A 13,908-nucleotide genomic window follows, 5' to 3' on the forward strand; every position below is an offset into this window, starting at 1 on the left:
CCAGATAATGTCCAAGTCAGGTTCAGCAACACACACATGTACACTGAAAAAAAAAAAAAAATTGCAGAGATGCCCGGGCGCACCCATGTCATAGAACATGACATAGAGACCCCGCCTGGGAAGGTGGTCAGGCAACGACCCTACAGGGTCCCAGAAGCGTGGAGGGAACGATAAAAGAAGAGGTAAAAAAGATGCTTAACCAAGGGGTCATTGAAGAATCCTACAGCTCTTGGTCCAGTCCAATCGTCATCGTCCCTAAACCAGATGGCTCCTTGAGGTTTTGCAACGACTTCCGAAAACTAAACGAAATATCCACCTTCGATGCATATCCCATGCCTAGAGCCGATGAGCTGATTGACCGCGTTGGACCTGCCCGCTTCGTCAGCACCATGGACTTGACAAAAGGTTATTGGCAGGTACCCCTGACCCAGAGAGCCAAACCCAAGACAGCCTTCTCAACTCCAGATGGTTTGTTCCAGTACACTGTCCTCCCCTTCGGCATCCACGGGGCCCCTGCGACCTTCCAGCGCATGATGGACCGAATCCTCAGTCCTCACCGAGCCTATGCCGCTGCCTACTTTGATGACATTGTGGTCCACAGCGCCACCTGGGCCCACCATCTGGAACACCTGGAGGCTGTCCTCAGGGCCCTTCGTCAGGCTGGTCCAACAGCGAACGGCAAGAAGTGCCGGGTAGGATGGACCGAAACCGACTACCTCGGGTATACGATAGGCCGTGGGTGTGTGCGACCCCAAGCCCAGAAGGTGGAGAAGATACGAAACTGGCCTCGCCCCATCACTAAAAGACAGGTGCAGTCCTTCTTAGGTCTAATCGGCTACTACCAGAAGTTTATCAAAGACTTTGCCACAATAGCGGCCCCCCTCAACGACCTCACTCGCCAACGGTCAACCCACCGAGTATCTTGGACAACCGAAACGGAAGGGGCCTTTGAGAAGTTAAAGCAGGCTCTGTGTGAGGAACCCATCCTTGTTGCACCTGACTTCACAAAGCCATTCGTCCTCCACACAGATGCCTCTGGCACTGGGACTGGCACTGGCACTTGGTCCTAGCCCAATTGGTTGGCGCCGATGAACACCCTGTAACCTTCATTAGCCGAAAACTGCTAAAGCACGAGAAAAATTACTCTACCGTGGAGAATGAGTGTCTTGCTGTGAAGTGGGCCATCCACCATCTCAGGTATTACCTATGGGGAAGACGCTTTACTCTGGTGACCAACCACGCCCCCCTCAAATGGATGGCCACCAATAAGGACAGCAACGCTCGGGTAACACGCTGGTTCCTGGAACTGCAAAATTATAAATTCACCGTCGAGCACCGCCCTGGAAAGGATATCCGCCACACCGACGCGATGTCCCGCCGCTACGAAGATGAGGAACAGGAAGCTCCTCGTACCAACAAGGAGCTTAGGGGGGGGGGGGGGGGGGGGGGGGTGTATGTGGAGCATCACAATACCTCCGAACAGGTGAGACTAGGCAGAGGGCCAGCCATCACGGTGAAAGCATGCACCAGGGGGTCAAACTACGCCACTCTTTAGGTGTGGTCACTGAAGGCAAGTACATCCCTAATTTTATCCTCAATCAGGCTGATATGTGGCCACCTGCCCCAAGGCAGCTGTGTCAGGTTGGCAATCACTGTGTTTGATTTAAATAGCACCTCAGTGTTTGACTCATTGTGTGGGTGGCTCCCTGCTGGGAAAGTTCTGCTTCCATCGGGCGGTAAGTGTGTTGCTCCACTGAAATAAAGTTTGTAAATTAGTCTGCTAAATGTGTAAGATGTTTGATTTGAATGCTGTGATTTTTTTAACTTTGCACTGATCAGAGGTTTCTCTGCTCTATGTTCCAGGCAATTTAAGAGACATGATCAAGACATGGAAAAAGTGATAATTTGTTTGTTTCAATGGAAGCCCCAATCGGGAGAACTTTAAGTTAACCTTTGTTCAGAAAACTGACTGAATAAACCAACGCTGCGGCGTTTGAACTTTAAACAGAACTGTCTCTGGGAGGTTGATTTGTGAGCGCACGTCACAATATATATATATATATATATATATATATATATATATATATATATATATATATATATATATATATATATATATATATATATATATATATATATATACTGTATATATATATACATATAGTACTGTAGAATTTGCTTTTTTTTTCTTCAGCATATAAAAAAAAATAATGAATGGAATGGAAAACAGTACTACTATTTTTTTATGGTAAAATTCATGCAACTGAGATGCCATTTTTTTTTTACTGTAAAATCTACGTTGATTTTTTTAAATAGTGTATTAGTACATGGAAAAATGTCTATCACTATGTAAAGCGCTTTGAGTCACTAGAGAAAAAGCGCTATATAAATATAGTTCACTTCACTTCACTTCACTTCACACTATGGGGAACAACCCACACCGTCGCCTGGACCGAAGACAGCTTCCGAGCCCATGCAAGTGGGGAGCACACGTCTGGCAACAGAAGAGAGGGAGAGGAGGTATAGGCAGCGTCTCTGCCTCTATTGTGGTCTTGCTAAACCAAAAGACCAGGTTCACCAGCAAGGGGGATCCTGGTGGGCCACATGTAACTTCCTCAAGAGCAGAGGAACCTTGGCATTTTATTTCCCGCTACGTTGGCTTGGACACCAGGACGGTGCGAGTGGAGACGTATCTGGACTCCGGAGCTGACGAGAGTCTGAGGGATTACGAATTCTCCCAGCAGAACGGAATCCCGTTGGTGTCCTTGGATAAGGACCTTCAAGCTCAAGCCCTGGATGGGCATCCCTTGGGACCCATCAGACATCGCATGGAGCCCCTGTCACTCACAATGTCAGGAAACCATGTGGAGACCATTTGTTTCTGAATGCTTGAAGCTCCCGTCGTTCCGATGGTACTGGGTAGATCCTGGTTGAGACAATATGACCCACACATCTCCTGGACCTCAGGCAAGTTCATGGCGCGGAGCACCCCATGCCACGAAACTGTCTCAGTCCACCTCATCGCCTATCTGCCGATCCAGACATAGTATCCACCAGGCTGATCTGGCCCTGATCCCTGAATGCTACCACAACCGCGCCAAGGTTTTCAGCAAGGAACGCGCTAAGCCTCCTGCCTCCTCACAGGCCTTATGCCTGCTCTATCGAACTGCTCCCCGACACCACCCTGCCTTCCAGTTGTCCATACAACCTGTCACTTCCCGAGAGGGAGGCCATGAGGGACTACATTACGGATTCACTGGATTCAGGTATCATCACCCCGTCTAAATCTCCAGTGGCGGCTGGATTATTTTTTGTGGCAAAGAAGGATGGGTCTTTGAGACCCTGTATTGACCATCGCCACCTCAACAACATTACGATCAGGAATAAGTACCTCCTGCCTCTGCTTAATTCCTCCTTCGAGCCTCTGGCCCCCGCCATCATCTTCACCAAGTTGGACCTACGTAACGTCTACCACCTGGTCCGGATCAAGAAGGGAGATGAGTGGAAGACTGCGTTCAACGCGCATATGGGACATTATGAGTATAAGGTCATGCCTTTTGGTCTTACCAACGCCCCAGCCGTATTTCAGACCCTTGTGAACGACATCCTCTGCGACATGTTGGACCAGTTCGTCGTGGTCTATTTGGACGACATCCTGGTCTTCTCACGCAACCCGCAGGAGCACCAGCAGCACGTCTGTCTCATCATGCAACGGCTGCTGGAGAATCGACTCTTTGTCAAGGCAGAGAAGTGTTGCTTTAACGCATCATCGGTGGAGTTTTTGGAATTCGTTGTCGAGAGGGTTCACGTCAGAAGATAAAGACCCCTAGAAGATAAAGGCGGTATTGGAATGGCCACAACCTTCCACTAGGACGGAACTAAAGAGGTTCCTGGGCTTCGCTGGCTTCTACCGTCGCTTTATCCGCAACTTCAGCCGGATTGCCGCACCACTCAATGCCCTGACTTCTACCAATACGCCATTCCGTTGGACTCCGGAGGCCAGCAGAGCATTCGAGGGACTTAAGAAGAGAATCTCTGCTCCGGTCCTAGTCCACCCTAACTGGGACTGCCCCTTCTTGGTTGAGGTGGATGGGTGATAGGTGCCATCCTCTCACAACATTCTAGAGTTGACAATCTGATTCACCCGTGTGCATTTTTCTCCAGGCGTCTCTCCCCGGCTGAGCGGAACTACGATGCAGGAAACAGAGAGTTCATGGCAGTCCACAAAGCTCTTTTGGAAGTGAGACACTGGTTAGAAGGGGCGAAGCACCAATTCCAGATCCTGACAGACCACAGCAACCTTCTCGCCATCCGCTCAGCCCGAAGATTAAACAACTGCCAGGCAAGATGGCAACAGTTTTTTTCACGCTTCAACTATGTACTATCTTACAGACCGGGGTCAAAGAACCTTAAGGCGGATGCTCTGTCCCGAGTACACATGAAGGAGACCACCTGTCCGTCAATACCCGAACCCATCCTCCCTCCTGCTCGCATCATTGGGATGATATCATGGAGGGTAGAGGATCTTGTCAGGAATGCACTTCGCTCCAATCCAGGTCCTGGGGGTGGACCACCCAGCAAGCTATTCGTCCACCTCAAACTTCGATCTAGGGTCCTGGATTGGGCGCACTCCAGTGTGTTCTCCTGCCATCCGGGATTTCAGAGTACTATATCGTTCGTTCGAAGACGTTTTTGGTGGCCATCCATGGCTTCAGACACATGTGAGTTCATTGCAGCCTGTATCACTTGTGTCCGCAGCAAACCGTCACACCGACCTCCTGCTGGTCTCCTACGCCCTCTGCCAATTCCTGCCCGTCCTTGGTCACACGTTGCTTTGGATTTCGTCACAGGATTTCCTGTCTCCCGAGGTAACAATACCGTATTGACCATCGTTGACCGTTTCTCCAAGGCAGCTCACATCATCTCACTTCGCAAACTGCCTTCCTCCTCTGAGACGGCTGACCTTCTCACCCTGCACATCGTCAAGCAGCATCGGATCCCAATGAACCCTCAGTTTACCTTTAAGGTATGGAGGGCTTTCTGCAAGGGAATCGGGGTCTCGGTCAGTCTCACTTTCGGGTCCCATCCGCAGAGCAACGGGCAGGCCGAACGAACCAACCAGAGTTTGGAGACCATGCTCCGCTGTGTGGCACACCGCCAGCCCACGTCATTACTTACTTAGGCCTTAGTATTCCCTGAGGAACATAGGCTGCCGACGAAAGCCTTCCATCCATTCCGGTCTTGTGCCCTTCGGTCGAGTTGTTGCCATGACAGCCCCTCAGCCCTCATCTCCTGTTCCGTGCTTCTTCTCCAGGTTGTTCTTGGTCTCCCTCTGTTTCTTTGTCCCTGTGGGTTCCATGTTAGTGCCTGTTTGGTGATTGATTTATTGGGTTTTCTGAGTGTGTGGCCTATCCAGCTCCACTTCCTTCTCCTGATTTGCAGTTCCACTGGTTCTTGTGTGGCGAGTTCCCACAGGTTGGCATTGGTGATGGTGTCTGGCCAGTAGACTCCTAGGACCCGACGGAGGCAACGGTTTACGAATGTCTGTAGTTTATTGAGTATGCTATTGGTGGTTTTCCATGTTTCTGATCCGTACAGCAGAATGGATTTGACATTTGAGTTAAATATGTTCAGTTTGGTTTTGAGAAAAATGTTTTTTGCTCTCCATATTTTGTTTAGTATGTTGAATGATGTTCTTGCTTTCCCTATTCTGGATTTGACATCTTCATCTGCCCCTCCATCTACACTGATTATGCTCCCCAAGTATGTAAAACTGACTACCTCCTCTAATTGATTATTGTCCATTGTTATTGGTGTATTGTTCTTGTTATTGATATGCATGACCTTTGTTTTTTTGTGAATTGATCTTAAACCCAAGAAATGCAGCAGTTCTTTGTAGTTTTTGTGATTTGTCCTGCATCTGTTGGTGAGTGTGAGCCAGGAGAGCTAGATCGTCTGCAAAGTCTAGGTCCTCTAGTTGTTCGGTAAGGCTCCACTGTATGCCGATTTTGCTGTTTTTGGTTGTTTGGTTCATGGTCCAGTCAATACGGAGGAGGAAAAGGAAAGGCGAGAGCAGACATCCTTGCCGCACCCCAGTCAGGACCTCGAAGGCCTCCGATGGGCATCCGTCATGTAGGACACGACATCGCATCCCTTGGTAGGAGCTCTTGATGATGTTGATGAGCTTCGGTGGGATGCCATAGTGTGCCATCAGCTTCCACAGTGTCTTATGGTCGACACTGTCAAACGCCTTTTCAAAGTCTATGAAATTAATATAGACCGGTGAGTTCAATTCCATGGATTGTTCTATTATAATCCTGAGGGAGGCAATTTGGTCAGCACAAGATCTTCCATTTCTGAAACCAGCCTGGTTTTCCCTCAGTTGTGCATCGACCAATTTCCGCATCCTTTCTAGTAGTATATGGTTGAGCACCTTCCCTGGCGTTGAGAGGAGCATAATTCCCCTGTAGTTTTTACACTCCCTGAGGTCTCCTTTCTTGGGAATCTTTATGATGTTGCCATCTGTCCAGTCTGTTGGGACTTTTTCTTCCTCCCAGATAGCTTGCATGAGATGGAAAAGCATGCTGGAGGATGTTTCGATATCTGCTTTGAGAGCTTCTGCTGGTAGCTCATCTGGCCCTTCTGCCTTTCCTGCTCTCAGGGCTTTGATGGCATTACTGATTACCAGTTTGGTGGGGGGGTTGCAGTTTATTTCAAGCATGATTGGAGCTGGTGGAATATCTGCAGTCAGTTGAGGGGGCTCTCTGTTGAGTAGGTCTTGAAAGTGATCTGTCCATCTCTGGAGTTGATCTTCCTTGGTTGTGAGGAGTGTACCATTTGCAGAGGTGGGTAGAGTAGCCAGAAATTGTACTCAAGTAAGAGTACTGTTACTTTAGAGATTTATTACTCAAGTAAAAGTAAGGAGTAGTCACCCAAATATTTACTTGAGTAAAAGTAAAAAGTATGTTGTGAAAAAACTACTCAAGTACTGAGTAACTGATGAGTAACCTGTTTGTTTAATGATAACGACAACAAATAATAAACAAAAACATAAAAATAGCAATGAACAAATTCAGAGCCAGGAATATCTCTTAAGCAACTAAAACAATAATATACATTAAATAATAATACATTAAAATAAAATAAAAATAAGGCAAATTGAGCCACAATAACTTAACAGCACCATAGGCTCAGTAGGCATTGATTGATTGATTGAAACTTGTATTAGTAGATTGCACAGTACAGTACATATTCCGTACAATTGACCACTAAATGGTAACACCCCAATAAGTTTTTCAACGTTAATCAATTACTTAATAAATGACAAAGTCGAGGTGACATACACACACATATCATATATATATATATATATATATATATATATATATATATATATATATATATATATATATATATATATATATATATATATATATATATATATATATATATATATAAATTATATATACAGTATATAATTTATATTTCTTTATTTTGCCGTTTTTGTTCACATGTTAAAGGTGATTTAATGAATATACATGCATGTTTAGCATATAGATTCCTTTCTTTCATGAAGACAAGAATATAAGTTGGTGTATTACCTGATTCTGATGACTTGCATTGATTGGAATCAGACAGCAGTACTGATAATGTCCACGTTTTCAAATGGAGGAGAAAAAAAGTTCCTCCTTTCTGTCTAATACCACATGAAAGTGGTTGGTTTTTGGCATCTTATTTCTCCAGTTTCCATATTCGTTTTTATACACTTTACAAGAAATACATTGGCGGCAAACTCCGTAGCTTGCTAGCTTGTTTGCGCTGGCTTTCGGAGACTCTTATTTTGTTAGGGTAGGCGCGATGGAGCGGCTCTTTTAATGTGAAGACAGGAACTGTGCAGTCAGTCTTGAGGCTTTTGAAAGAGGTACGGATGAAATAAAAAAGTGTAATTTTTCCTTCACACTTTTGATTGATTGATTGAAACTTTTATTAGTAGATTGCACAGTACAGTACATATTCCGTACAATTGACCACTAAATGGTAACACCCGAATAAGTTTTTCAACTTGTTTAAGTCGGGGTCCACGTGTGACGGTCATGTAATCGCCTGGCTCTGTTTGATTGGTCCAACGTCACCAGTGACTGCATCGGATTGGTGAAACGGAGTCAAACGTCACCAGTGACTGCATCTGATTGGTGAAACGCAGGCATGCGATAGATCCTACTTTGAAGGTCTGTCTGACAAACCAAAACAAACAAAGCATGCATTAACAGATCGATAAAAATCAGTAGCGAGTAGCGAGCTGAATGTAGATAAATGGAGCGAAGTAAAAGTAGCGTTTCTTCTCTATAAATATACTCGAATAAAAGTAAAAGTATGTTGCATTAAAACTACTCTTAGAAGTACAATTTATCCCAAAAGTTACTTAAGTAGATGTAACGGAGTAAATGTAGCGCGTTACTACCCACCTCTGACCATTTGTGTCTTTAATATGCATTTGGGCTTGTTTCAATTTGCCGGTGAGCTTCTTTGTGGTTAGATAGAGTTTTTTCAGATTTTCTTTCCTGCTGCTTCCTCAGCCTGCTGTACTTCGATGTACTTCTTTTTGTCCCTTCTGACACTCATCTTCACATCCTTGTTTACTACTTCATATTCTCTTTGTGCTGTTGCCTTTCCTGCTCTAGTTCTACATCTGTTAACTACCTCCTTTTTCTCCCTTCTCTCACTCACTTTCTTGTGGGTTTCTGTGGATAGCCAAGGCTTGTTTGTGGACTTTTTTCTCCCTACCACTTCTGCACAGCCGACGTCATGAACCAAGTTTATTCCTTGGGTGCAATACTCTTACAATGCCATGAAGAGCTCCGCCACCGGTATGTCCCCATTCGAGTGCTCTTTGGGATATCAACCCCCTATGTTTCCACAGCAGGAACAGGAGATTGTGGTTCCCTCCATGAGGGCCCACATCAAGAGGTGTCAGAGGGTGTGGAGAACTGCCCTTGCGGCACTGGTGAGAGCATCGGAAAGGATGTGCCGCAGCGCCAACAAACGTCGCATCCCAGCTCCTTCTTATCAGCCGGGACAACTTGTGATGTTACTCGCCAAAGACCTCAGCCTGCAGGTCCCATCCAAAAAGTTAGCCCCCCATTTTGTTGGTCCCTACCCCATTGTTTCTATCATTAACCCAGCAGCTGTAAAATTGGCTCTCCCACCCTCGGTCAAGCGACACCCTGTAGTTCACGTATCCCAGGTCAAACCCCTCCTAGGGAGAATGGTGTCCCGGTGTGGACGGTTAAGGAAATCCTTAGGGTCCGTCGACAGGGTAAAGGGCTCGTATACTTGGTCGACTGGGAGGGATACGGACCGGAGGACAGGTCTTGGATGCCAGCCTCCTACCTTGCCGACCCCTCTCTTCTCGAGGATTTCTACCGTGCCAAACCGTAGGCTCCGCGGCGCTCGTCGGGTGCCTCGCCTAAGGAAGGGGGTACTGTCACAGCGTGGATTCAAACCCGCTTTTCTTCTGCAGTCTGGTCTGCCAGCTACTCTTCTGGCAACACACCGGGACACGCCCCTGCTTGCGCTGGGCGCTTCACGCCCACACAACGACAAAGCTGCAGGCAATCTTCAATCTGCGCACCTGGGACTAATTACAACAAGCAGATAAAGACCAGCAGAACCAAGGAGCCTACGCCGGAACGTAGTCTAACTCTTTGCAGTAAGCATCCCGTCTCTGGCTTCCCCTCCCGGGTACTTGCTCTCCTTGCTACCTCTCTGTCCCGTGTCTCATGTCCGTTGTGTTCTCCACAGTGTCGTTCCTGTTTCCCCGTGTTCGAGTTGTGTACCTCAACTTCCCTCTGGATTCTGGACTGAATCCCTCGATCCTCGATCTCTGCTTGGACATGGACTTTGTTGCCTCTCTCTAGCCCACGACCACTTGCCTGCCCACAGACTACCTCTTTGCCTCGCCCCTCTGGACTAGCGAAAGATTCATCCAACACGCACTTACAACAACCCTGGTAACATTTACATGATTAATTCTACACATCGTCTGGCACCACACACTTAGAGTAGCATACACCTCCCACACACTCATCAAAGGTTTAAATAAACCTGTTGACTTGATCCTCCTTGTGGTGTCGTCTCCTTCCCCCGCTGTACGTAACACTTAATTCATTAAAAAAATATATATAAAAGAAAATTTTTATGCATACGTAAATTAATTCAGTTAAAAATATTCATTCACTTTCTTCTTTCCTTCATGGATCTAAACTTTAACGCTGCCGGTATTTTTTTTTCTATATTTTTATTGTAATATTTTCAGAATGTCTTTGTTCTATTTTTGGCCTATAAGACAAACAAAACAATCTGAAGTTGTCTTTCTTTTTTAGTTATAATGCCATTATTTTAATAGTCCGGAGCTAAAATGAGTATGTCACCCCTACATCAACAATAAGATTTGTCTGCATGAGTGGCTGGACAGGACAGATCCATTTTTAATCGATTAGAATCGTTACAAATAAGAATCGCGATTACATCGATAATTTTTTTGACACCCCTAAAAAAACAATGCATGTTTTTTCCACATTTTATGCCTTTTTTTTTTTTTTTTTAACTAGTCAGCCACTTGGCAATCCCATATATGAAAACTCAATTTGGCACCAGCATCTTTTTGCAAGTGAAGCCTGTCCATGTTTTATTTTTGTTCCGCTCCTAAATCTGTGCGTAATTGAAGCACCAGTGCGCACACTCGGAGCAGCTGCGGCGCCTCTTCTTCGGGCAGGGTTTCCAACACTTGAGTGTGATTGGGTCTGGGTGGAGGAGTACGTTGGAGTGCATCTGCTGTGTTGTCTCTCCACATGCTCCAGTGTGCACGCAGAGCAGCACAGCTAGGAGCAGTCTTCATCTCCCCCCACCAGAGAACTTCCTCCTGCATGGACACATAACCGAGCGCACGGCTGCAATCGCGGGTGTCGCCTGCACCCACCCCTTCATCACCTCCATCTCCCACCGCAACCATCTCTGAAGTGGCTGCCTCACCGGGGCGGACCGGAGGCCACCCGGTCTCTGTTCTGGTCTCCGGAGTCGGAGTCGGAGACTCGTCGCGCTCCTTCGGGGCCAGACTGTGCGCCTCCCGAATCCGACCGGAGCCGCCGCGCGCTCTCGAGGCGAACGTGATGGAGAGGGACGTCATGGACAAGCTGGAGGACATGTCGTCCGTGTATGACTTTGACCCCATCACCGGCAACATCCCCGCCACAAAGGTGGAAGTCACCGTCTCCTGTAGGTGAGTCTCCCCGGGGATGGAGGGCCGAAAGTGGGGGAAAGTTGTGCCGGAGCACCGCACCCATCCTTGGACATTTACTTTGAATGTTTTTATTTTTTTTATTTTTTATTTTTTTTGCACGTTGAACAGGTTGTGTTATTTGTGCACGTTTTTTTAACCTGGAAATATGTGTTTTTAACTCACAATATAACACGTTTCCTATTTGGGTGCATTTAATCATAAAAAGCAAAGAAACCATGCATGCAACAAAGTAACACAGCTTCTAAAGATAACATGTGTTCTTTGGTGTGTATGACGTAAATATTTATTATATGCTCATTAAGTGAAGTCAGATAATTATGCAACACACTTCAGAATAAGTGACTAGTTTTTGCTTCAAAAAAAATGTTTTTTTTGTGTTTTTTTTAAATCAAGGCTTTCAACGCCCTCTCTCACACACACTCAAAGGCTCACACATCCTTTCATGCTTGGTCTTAGCTTTGTGAGCCATCCAAGTGGAGCCTGTTTGTGAGCTGTGTGCATTATTGATGCACTGTCTGTCAGACAGCGCTTGCTACTGTACCGCATCCCCAGAGATAAAAAACAAAAACAAAGCGAAAAACAAAAAGAAATGAGGTTCATGCTAATGACATTTTTATTATTTTCGCCTTTTGTGGTAATAATGATGTGTTTGTGTTGATCATGCATTGCTGACGAGCAATTAATTTACGTACTCCATTAATCTAGTTTTGCATGATTCCAATACTCTTCAGGTGGTGATGCTGATGTATGATCTTTCCAGAGGGCAGCTGGAGAAGAAGTAAACATAAATCCAAAGGGCTATGCAGGGTGGGGGTGGTGATGCTCTTTGCTTTTTTGTTTTATACTGTATATACTTTTATATAAACATCCTGGATGAAAACCGACACTTGCCAGATGGAGCTTGAGAGGTGCTGCAAAGAGGAACGGCTGAAACTGACCCAAATATAGGACGTGCCAAGCTTGTGGCATCGTATAAAAAACAAAAACTAAACTTGAGGCTGTAATTGGTGCCAAAGGTGCTTCGACAAAGTATTGAGCAAAGGCTCTGAATACGTATGTACATGTGATCTTTTTATTTTAAATAAATTAGCAAGTAAATAAATAAATAATTGTCACATAACATTGTCATAGGGTATTGTTTGTAGAATTTCGAGGACATTTTTTTTTTCCATTTTGGAATAAGGCTGGAACATAACGTGTATATATATATATATATACATATATATACATATATATATATATATATATATATATATATATATATATATATATATATATATATATATATATATATATATATATATATATATATATATATATGTATATATATATATATATATATATATGTATATATATATATATATATATGTATATATATATATATATATATGTATATATATATATATATATATATATATATATATATATATATATATATATATATATATATATATATATATATATATATATATATATATAATCTCAGTGTCAGGGGAGGCAAGTACAGCAGTGCCTCACCTTGCCACCAGAGGGATAAAAGGCTTAACCATTTATTACTTCAAAAACGAAGTAATAAAATTAGAGATGTCCGATAATATCGGACTGCCGACATTATCGGCCGATAAATGCTTTAAAATGTAATATCGGAAATTATAGGTATCAGTTTGAAAAACTAAAATGTATGACTTTTTAAAAGTGGGGGCGCTCCCTACGTCCGTGTGGACGTAGGGAGAAATACAGAGCGCCAATAAACCTTAAAGGCACTGCCTTTGCGTGCCGGCCCAGTCACATAATATCAACGGCTTTTCACACGCACAAGTGAATGCAAGGCATACTTGGTCAACAGCCATACAAGTCACACTGAGGGTGACCGTATAAACAACTTTAACACTGTTACAAATATGCGCCACACTGTGAACCCACACCAAACAAGGATGACAAACGCATTTCGGGAGAACATCCGCACCGTAACACAACATAAACACAACAGAACAAATACCCAGAACCCCTTGCAGCACTAACTCTTCCGGGACGCTACAATATACACCCCCCGCTACCCCCCCCCCCCAACCTCCTCATGCTCTCTCAGGGAGAGCATGTCCCAAATTCCAATCTGCTGTTTTGAGGCATGTTAAAAAAAATAATGCATTTTGTGACTTCAATAATCAATAAAGGCAGTGCCATGTTGTCCTTGTTTTCCATAACTTGAGTTGATTTATTTTGGAAAGACCTTGTTACATTGTTTAATGCATCCAGCGGGGCATCACAACAAAATTAGGCATAATAATGTGTTAATTCCACGACTGCATATATCGGTATCGGTTGATATCGGAATGGGTAATTAAGATTTATACAATATCGGAATATCGGATATCGGCAAAAAAGCCATTAGCGGACATCTCTAAATTAAAAAAAATAAGTTTTAATATTTCTCTTTTGGGCTATGCTTTCTATGTGATTTTGCTGTGGTTCCTAAATATTTTGATCATTTTCATGGTCAAAATTACAAAAATTCCGTGTTTCCTGATCAAAATAACGCGGCAGACAAGAAGTGAGGCCGACAAAGGTGGTGCCTCCAAGGCTACACACAAAGTGTATTGAGCGTGTGC

The 13,908-nt window shown here is 44.6% G+C and overlaps 1 protein-coding gene across 1 annotated transcript in view; it reads left to right on the plus strand.

Annotated features, from left to right (window-relative positions):
* The first annotated feature begins 10,548 nt into the window (after nt 1–10,548).
* The window catches only part of LOC133654324 (copine-5-like), a 174,938-nt gene continuing 171,578 nt past the window's right edge, over nt 10,549–13,908 (plus strand). The window contains exon 1 of the mRNA XM_062054637.1: nt 10,549–11,278. Coding sequence (XP_061910621.1) covers nt 11,169–11,278 — 110 coding nt within the window. The 5' untranslated portion in view covers nt 10,549–11,168. The remainder of the gene's footprint in view (nt 11,279–13,908) is intronic.

Source organism: Entelurus aequoreus, linkage group LG01 (genome assembly GCF_033978785.1).
Source record: "Entelurus aequoreus isolate RoL-2023_Sb linkage group LG01, RoL_Eaeq_v1.1, whole genome shotgun sequence".
NCBI lineage: Eukaryota > Metazoa > Chordata > Actinopteri > Syngnathiformes > Syngnathidae > Entelurus > Entelurus aequoreus.